At 38.7% G+C, this 9252-nt stretch overlaps 1 protein-coding gene across 1 annotated transcript; it reads right to left on the reverse strand.

The window, feature by feature from the left end:
• Window positions 1-7299: 7299 nt before the first annotated feature.
• LOC137944547 (uncharacterized) lies at window positions 7300-8467 on the reverse strand. The gene is made up of 2 exons (XM_068790230.1): window positions 8149-8467; window positions 7300-8030 (listed from the first exon to the last, which is right to left on the reverse strand). Exons 1-2 carry the CDS (start codon window positions 8465-8467, stop codon window positions 7300-7302), a joined length of 1050 nt encoding a protein of 349 aa, XP_068646331.1.
• Window positions 8468-9252: the final 785 nt, after the last annotated feature.

The following is a 9252-nucleotide window of genomic DNA, read 5'->3' on the forward strand; positions in this document are numbered from 1 at the left end:
GGAAGCATTTTTTGAAAGACTATTTTCCTAAATTAGCTTCGGATATTGCTTTCAAAAAAAAAATTGTTTGGTTTTTTTATTCTAGAAAATTTTAGAAAATTAAACCATTTTTCTATAAATTATTGAAAAAATACCAAAATTTATTTTAGCTTTTTAAAAAATGAAATTTAGAAAAATTATCTTGGAGTTCTTGTTGCCAACATCTCATTGTTTAGTCCTAGATATGGGGAGAATAGTAGTGGAAATATATCCTAGATGATTGAGAAAGCTACGATCCCACATTAGTTGTATGAAACTTTAAATAGCAAATTCATCTAATAAAGGAGTGAAATGATTCAAACTGTTCTTTTCAAGTCAAATGATGCACTTGGAAATTATTATTTTTTAACTTTTTTTTTTTTTATGTCTTGATCTTACTTGCGTAAACCATTGAACAAGCTGATTAAACCATCTTTATTCATGGGCACTATTTTTGATTCTGTTGGATTTAGGATCCTATGATAAAGTCCTTGACCAAGATAGTGAGTGTTAAGTTGTGAAGCCTAATCAACGCCTTATGCTGAGTCGGTACACGGAATTATATTCTATTGACTGATAAAAGTGAACCAGAGAGTTATGAGGAAGTCATGCAAGCTAATTAATAAACCAAGTGGGAGTTGGCCTTGCGGGATGAGATAGATTCGTTGTCATCCAATCAGACATGGCATTTGATCGAGTTACCAAAAGAGAAGAAGGCCTTGCAGAATAAATGGGTGTACCAAATAAAAGACGAACAAGATGACAACAAGTGGTACAAGGCAAGACTGGTGGTAAAGGGCTTTTAACAAAAATAAAACATTGACTACACTGAGATTTTCTCTCCAATAGTTAAATTGACTACTATTAGAACAGTGTTTGGATTAGTGGCAAATGAAGACTTGGACTTAGAGCAGTTAGATGTAAAGACAACCTTTCTTCATGGTGATTTGGAGGAGGAAAGTTACATGGTACAACCATAGGGTTTCAAAGCACAAGGAGAGGAGAAAATGGTGTGCAAACTTCAAAAGTGTTTGTATGGTCTTAAACAGGCTCCAAGACAATGGTATAAGAAGTTTGACATGTTTATGAGTAGTAATAGTTTCTTGAGGTGCCAAGTAGATCATTACTGTTATGTGAAGAAGTTTGATGACTCGTACATCATTCTACTGCTATATGCTAATGACATATTGATGACTCCTACATCATTCTACTGCTTTATACTGATGATATATTGATAGCAGGTGCTTGCAAAAAAATAAAATAAAATAGGTAAGTTGCAAAGGGAGTTATCCAAGAAGTTTGTAATGAAGAATTTGGGTGGTGCAAAACAAATCCTTGGGGCGAGGATTACTAGGGACATTGAGTACTCCTTTGGCTAGTCACTTTAAGCTATCAAAGGAACAGTCGCCTTCTACAGAGTAGGAAAGAGTATACATGGCCAATGTGCCTTATGCTTCTGCCATTGGCTGTCTCATGTCTACTATGGTGTGCACTAGAACAGACATAACTCATGCAGTGGGAGTTGTGAGTAGATATATGAGTAATCTGGGTAAACAACATTGGGAAATAGTGAAATGGATTCTCAGGTATTTGAGAGGCACTACAGACTCGGCCTTATGTTTTTGAAAGTCAGACTTGGGATTACATGGTTATATAGATGCTGACATGGCTAGTGATATTGATTGGGGGAAGAGTACCAATGGATATGTATACACATTGGGCGGTACAACAGTTAATTGGGTCTCTAAGTTGCAAAAGATAGTTGCTCTTTCTACTACTGAGGCAGAATAAGTCGTCATGACCGAAACCAGCAAAGAGATGGTATGGTTGTCGTCTTTCTTGCAAGAATTAGGTCTCAAATATGGGAAGAATGTGTTGCATTATGACAATCAGGGTGCTATTCATTTATTAAAGAATTTTTTTATCATGCTAGAACAAAGCACATATAAGTACATTATCACTTCATCAAATCGGCTCTAGAGGATGGAGTCTTAGCACTTGAGAAGATTCAAGGGAATCAGAATCCGACTGATATATTGACGAAGACTGTTATGATCAAGACATTGAAGTTGTGTGCAACATCAGTTGGACTTCTCTCTGAGGATTGAGAAGTTGTTGTCGTTGCAGAGGAGATATTGACGAAGATTAGTCTCCAAGTGGGAGATTGTTAATACGCTGAGTCAGTACGCGGATCGACCTTTTATGATTCATCTTCCCGAGGAGCATCACGAGTTGTAGCCGAAAGAGAGGTTAAAGAGAACACTTGTAAGTGTGTGTGATTTCTCTTGTAAACTATTTCAACTTTATAGTGGATTACTACAGCGGCGAAAGATAAGACGTAGGCTCACCTTGAGGCGAACCTGTATAAATCTTGTTGTTTTGTTTTTGTGTTTGCTTTTCATTCTTCCGCGATTATTATTATTGCTCTCGTTAATTTGGAATTAGGGCATTTAATTCCTAACAATGAGAAAGGAGAAAAAGAAGAAGAAGAGAAGAAAAAGAGAGGAAGAAGGAAGAAAGAAGAAAGGAGAGAGGGACGACTAAAGAGATGGAGAGATAGAGAGAGAGTTTGGGAGAAAAGTCTAAGGATGAATATGAGAGAGAAGAGGGGAGACTTAGTGATCTACCTCATGCTTTGAACTTCTATTTATAGTTGAGGATGAAAATTTATAATGACTACAATGCCATTAGGGCAACAAACTCTCAAAAAGAAAAGACATAAGTAGATATACATCATCTTCTTTAAATTACACCCTTGTGCCATCCTTACAAGAAGACCTTTAAATTACATCCTTTGCCACCTTTTTGATGTGGGGAAAATATTTACCTTGATGTGACTTTGAGATGTCTTCGAACACTCCCTCTGAAGGTGGGGGAGAGAGAACATCATACATACCCAACTTGTCACGTATAGTGGTTAAAATTTTGAATGTGATTGGTTTTGTAAGAATGTCAATCACCTGCCTTTATGATAAAACATGTCTGAGAGATAAGATACCGACCTAAAATTTCTCCCCGTATAAAGTAGCAATCTACCTCAATGTGTTTTGTCCTCTCAAGGAAGACATGATTGGAAGTGATATGAATAGCCGCTTGGTTGTCGCAATATAATTCCATAGAAGTTCCTTTATATAATCCAATTCAGAAAGAAGAGATTTGATTCAAAGAAGCTCACTAAATGTGTGGGCCATAACTTTGTATTATGCTTCTACACTAGACCTCACAACAACATTCTGTTTTTTGCTTCTCCATGTAACCAAGTTACCTTCGACTAAGGTACAATACCCTGCAGTGAACTTCCTGTCATCAAGTGATCCAGCCCAATCTGCATATGAAAAACCTTCTATGTTGAAGTGGCCATGATTCTTATAGAAAAGCTCTTTCCCCGAAACTCCTTTTAAATATCTCAGTATCCTCTCCAAGGCTTGCCAATGTGTAAGTTGTGGCTTGTGCATATACTAACTCACCACACTTACTATATATTATACATCCGGTTTAGCTACAATGAGGTAAATAAGTTTTTCCACAAACCTTTGATATTTACCTATATCAACATCTTCTCCAGAGCTTGCACATAGCTTTGTATTGGCTTCCATATGAGTGTCTACTGGTCGATACCCCATCATCCTTGTTTCCTCTGGTAGATCCAAGATATACTTTCTCTGACATAATAGAATCTCATGTTTTGACTCGAATACCCAAAAAATATTTAAGAAGTCCATTATCCTTTATTTTAAATACTTGGCAAATTTTCTTTATCACTTCTTTCATTCTATCTGCATCACTGCCAGTTCAGACGATATCATCCATATAAACTACTAGTAATACTTTTCCTTTTAAGTATTCTTGACAAAGACAAAATGCTCTACTGAGCACCGACTGACTCCAAACTGCAACATTGGTTGGCTAAATTTGTCAAACCAAGCCAGAGGAAATTGTTTAAACCCATATAAGGACTTTCTTAATTTGCATATCAACTCCCCTTCAACCACAAACCAGGTGGTTAATGCATATATATCTCTTCTTTATTGTCCCCATTTCAAAAATGCATTTTTGACATCTAATTGATATACCAGAAAAGAAGAATTAGCGGCTAGAGATAATAAGATGAGTATAGTTTAGTTTAGCCATTGGAGCGAATATTTTCTCATAAGCCACTCCATATCACTAAGTATACCCCTCTGCAATCAGTCGGGCTTTTATGTGAGTATTAGAACCATCTGGATTGTGCTTGATAGTGAAAACTCATTTACAACCCATAGGTTTCTTGCCGGGAGGAGGAACTAGGGCATAAGTTTGATTCTCATATAATGCATGCATTTCTTTTTCCATGGCAGCATTTCATCTGGATGTCTCAGAGCCTCTTGATATGACTATGGAATAGAGATGGAAGAAATAGAGACAAGAAATTAATAACATGAAGAAGACAAGCGATGGTGAGAAACAAGATTGGATATAGGATGAGAAGTGGAGGGCCTAGTGCAAGTCTGAGGCTCCTTCTGTAAAACTATGGGTTGAATACCAAATTGTGGGCCAAATACAACAAAGGAATATATGCTTACCTCGGAGGAATCAATAAACTCCATGGGTGTGGTGTCGACCGAGGCTTCAGGTGGCTGAAGTAGAGCAGCGTCAAGTGGCAAAATGGGTTTCAGAGCTGCCTGAATTGATGAAAGATCCGGATGAGCATCTTTTGAGGAATAAAATGATGTGTCCTAAAAAATGTGACATCCTTAGAAATAATTAACTTATGAAGAGCACTATAACAGACTAACCTATTATGAGTAGAGGTTCATTTACTCAGATTAAAAAAAACGTCGCACTTCCATAAATTCAACATGGTATGCAGTTTAGGTCAGTATCTATATTTTTTCTCTATTTTCCAGAAATTCCCATTCTTTCTCCATGGGTCACACTTCCTATTGCGGACCAAATTTTGGAAGCTCCTGCCATTTAGTCAAATTGGATGCCGCATCATTTACGTTATTGACCAACGCTATGCCTTTCTCCATCACCTTCGTCTCGCCCACGAACCACTGCGGGATCTTGTTACCAAGTGTGGTGCTTAATCTATTCATTGTCTCGCCCATGAGAAGTCTCTAGGATCCTCCATCACAGGCATCGATCCTGACGACGAGTTCAATACGGCCACAATCGCTCCAAGGACAAAGACTGTTGCAGAGGAGGAGCTTATTCTTCATGGAGATCTTCCTTTGGGAGGAGACTCGAGCCCTTGAGCCAGATCTCGAATCACGATCGCTGATTTATCGAACGTCCCTCCACCGCTCCTCTCACTCCTCCACGATCCGAGAACCCTAAAAGGCTTCCTGCATCTCTGCATCTCAGAGTGAAGCCAAAAAAAGAAAAAAACTCTACGGTTCTTTTCGTTTGATAAAAAATGGGGCATGTGAGGATGAACACCGTGATGAAATCTTCTCAGGTGGTCATCGAGAGGTACTATTTGTTGGAAATAAAACGATGCTCCTTCTCTCTGTCTCTGTGTGTAAATTCTTTGTTGCATTCTGAAATTTTGCACACAGAGATGGAAGAAGAAGAAGGGGTGCTTATAACTTTTTTTTTATTCTATTCTATTTTTTTCTTATCATTTTAAGTAGTTATACAAGTATTTATAGTGATTAAGGGTGAATAATCACCACACAAGTTTCTATTACATGGCAAATTCACTGCCACACACGTTGTTTATCTTGCTTCTTCTGCAAGCTTCTTGCCAGCACAACGAACTTACTGACTTAAGTTACCAGCTCAACTCTTAATCACGAAGCTTCCTTGAGTTGGGCTTGGGCTTGCATCATGGATCATGCCCCCCACCCCCTTAAACTTGATCTTGTGACTCCAAGTGGGCTCTTTAATCTTGTGAAGTATTTGCTTCCTTTTGTACCTTTTCTTCATAGGCTTGCAATTTTTCCTTGGGTTTGCTTGATTGTCATTTCTTCCAAGTCTTTAGTACCTTTAATCATCACGACAATGCGCAGTATCTTCTCACATCTTCTAACTTTTCATCATTTCTTTTCAATTGATTAAAGACACTCCAAAATAAACACGGATGCTTTCACATGTAAGGATTCTACTCCACCTCTTAATATTTAGAGACGGACATTCTTCACTTTCTCGACTCCTTTGTAAAATGTTTGCAACTTCTTCTATGCTTCTCTAGTGGAGGTTTCAATTGAAACCATCATCTAATGTTTGATAGATGAGGTAAAAAGCTTTCTTGTCTCTCTTTCTTAAATCCTTTAAAGTTGTTTTTTACTCTTGTGTAAGAGTATCTTCTCTTTCTGGCTTGCTAAAGCTTCTTTCAAAGATGTCCCAAACATCGTGTGCTCCAAGAAGAGCCTTCATCATGATACTCCAATTGTCGTAATGAGTGTAGAACTTTGAGGGATGCAATACTATTTGCCATATTTCTCAATAAAAAAAACTTTGGGAATTTATTTCCAAATTTATACCTTATCAAATTGAAGCTCTCGACGAGACGAATCCAACGCCGCCAAAATCACCCCGATCAAACGTCAGACGATCCGCTACGACCCACTAGAATGTTGCTCCCAGAAATTGAGTCAACTCACCGAGTTGAGCCGAACCGGCCGGGTTGAGTGAAAACCGGACGAGTCTGATGAAGGGACTCGGTCGTTTTAATGAATCCAAAAAAAATTCATGAATCAGGTTTGCTTCAGAAATGGGGTCAAAGAAACCCGAAAAATCAGAACCAGACCAGTCGTCTTCTTTCTTTCTCTGACGAAAAACCAGAGAGCGTCTTCTCTCTTTTCTATAATTCCAAAAACCTTCGCCAAAAAATCCTCCACTAGAGGTGTCGTTTTGATAGAAGCTTGGCAACGGAAACATCGTTCTACCTTGTTCTGATACCAATGTTGGAAAATAATGATCTTTTTTCCTCTCTATCTCTCTATGTAACATCTATGTTACATTCTGGAATTTTTCACACATAGGCGGAAGAAGAAGAAGGGGTGCTTATAACTTTCTCATTATTCTTTTGTATCTTCTTCTTATCGTGTTACATAGTTGTATAGGTATTTATAGCGATTAAGGGTGAATAATCACCACACAAGTCTCTGTTACATGGAAAATTCATTGTCACACACGTTGTTGTTTATCATGCTTCTTCTCCAAGCTTCTTGCCAGCAAAACGAACTTACCGACTTAAGTTGCCGGCACAACGAACTTACCGACTTAAGTTGTCACTCAACTTTTAATCACGAAGTTTCCTTGAGTTCGGCTTGGATCATGGATCATGGATCAAGTTTATAAAGATACAGAAAAACAAATACCTGCCAGGCAGTTGGTTGTGGAAGATTCCGGAGCAGTGGTGACCTTTGCAGAGCTACTCAAATGTGTGGAAAGCATGGACATGAGCTGCTGATATTGATTTGAGTTCAGATTCTGAACAAAACTTCCAATAGAGGTAGAACCTTGACTATCATCAGCAGTAGAGACTTGATGAGCAGCAGTATTAGAATAGTTGTTGGTTTTGGCTTTAGGTGTAGACGAATAGCCATGGAGCTTGTGGCAACGTTCCATGGTATGTCCATCTCTCTTGCAATGATTAAAATGAAACTTGATGTTGTTCTGATTCCAGGAAGAATTGTAACTGGAATGAAATTTCTGAGAGTTTTGAGAACCAGATTTAGCAACTCCTGTTTTAACGACAAATGCCATTGCGCTAGTGGGAGTGTTCTGAGTGTTCGAATCAGAGGCATGAGTAGTCTTCCTTTGTTGTTCCTCTTGAACGATCAGAAAAAAAACACGATTAATCGGAGGCGTCAGATCCATGAAAAGCAACTGACCACGAACTTGGGAGAAAGAATCATCAAGGCCCATTAGGAAGGACATGATATACTCCATGTTATGATAATCAGTAAGATTTTTAACGCCACCACAAGAACATTTCCTACAAGAGCAATTAGGATGGTAATTACTCGGTTCTTCCCAAATAGTTTTCAGTTTTGTGAAATAAGTGCTAACAGAATCCTTGTCTTGACTCAAGTTCATTAATTCTCATTTAAGCTGAAAAAATGTGAGGGTCGTTTCTCCGTTGAAAACAATCCCAAAGGTCGCTCCAAATCTCTCTAGCTGAAGTAGTAAAAATAATACTCGTAGAAATTTCTTTGGAAACCGAATTTAAGATCCAACAGATGACCATATTATTATTCTGGGTCCAGGAGTAGAGCAAATTAGGATCAGTGCTTGGAAGTTCAGGAATGGAACCATCGACAAATCCCACTTTGTTCTTCACGAATAAGGCGATCAACATCGCACGACTCCAACTGATGTAATTTTCATCGGTAACTAGTTGCGAGACAAGAACTTGCTCTGGGCTGTCCAAATGGTGAATATAATAGCGATTTGAAGGTTCTTCAATGGCGGAACGAGTCGAACTAGTACGAACACCAGAAGTGGAAGAAGTCGCCATTGAGTGATGAGATACTACAATAAATCAACAGAAGCAACAATAAATCAAACTTGGGCAACCGATAAAAATCCAAAATTTCTGCTAGCCCCTCGACCAACAACCAAATCCAGAATTTCCGCTAGCCCCTCGGCCACCAACTACCAAATCCAAAAAGTTCTAACCTCTCAGCAACATAATCCAAACGAAATCAACCAGAATTTCTAATCTCGGCCTCCAACAACCAAATCACAATTTCTGCTAGCCCCTCGGCCACCAACATCCAAATCCAGAAAAAACGAAATCCAGAATCCCTCAGCAACAGAATCCAGACGGAATTAAAAAAAAAGAGGCAAAATCTGGAGGACGCTGCAAGAACCTCCGAGATCAGGAGATAACGCCGCTGCAGAACCTCAAAGGACGCCGGAAATACAAGAAATAGACGTCTGATATCTTCAACCACGAAGCCCCTTCCTAACAGAGGTGAAAAAGCGAAAACCCCTCTGTCGGAAACAAAGGAGGACGCTCCGTAATCATCGCCAAAAATAATTGCCGTAAATAGGCGAGAGAGACGGAAAAATGTCCGTCGTCAGAAATAAAAGGCACACCTTGCGCCGACGATGAAAAATCAGAGAAGGAGGAGAATCGTCCGTTCTAATACCATACTAGAACGTCAGAATATCATAAAGCCATTGAGCTATGTTCGTCGGGGAGGCATAGCGAGAGGAGGAAACGGGAAATAAAATCATATGTATTGATTATTCACTGTTTACAAGTTACAACTGGGATTTTATACAACAGAGGGGTAA

Source organism: Aristolochia californica, unplaced genomic scaffold, assembly GCF_029961685.1.
Source record: "Aristolochia californica isolate CCGP_79_NKW_82.1479 unplaced genomic scaffold, dmAriCali1.0.hap1 SCAF_11, whole genome shotgun sequence".
Taxonomy (NCBI): domain Eukaryota; kingdom Viridiplantae; phylum Streptophyta; class Magnoliopsida; order Piperales; family Aristolochiaceae; genus Aristolochia; species Aristolochia californica.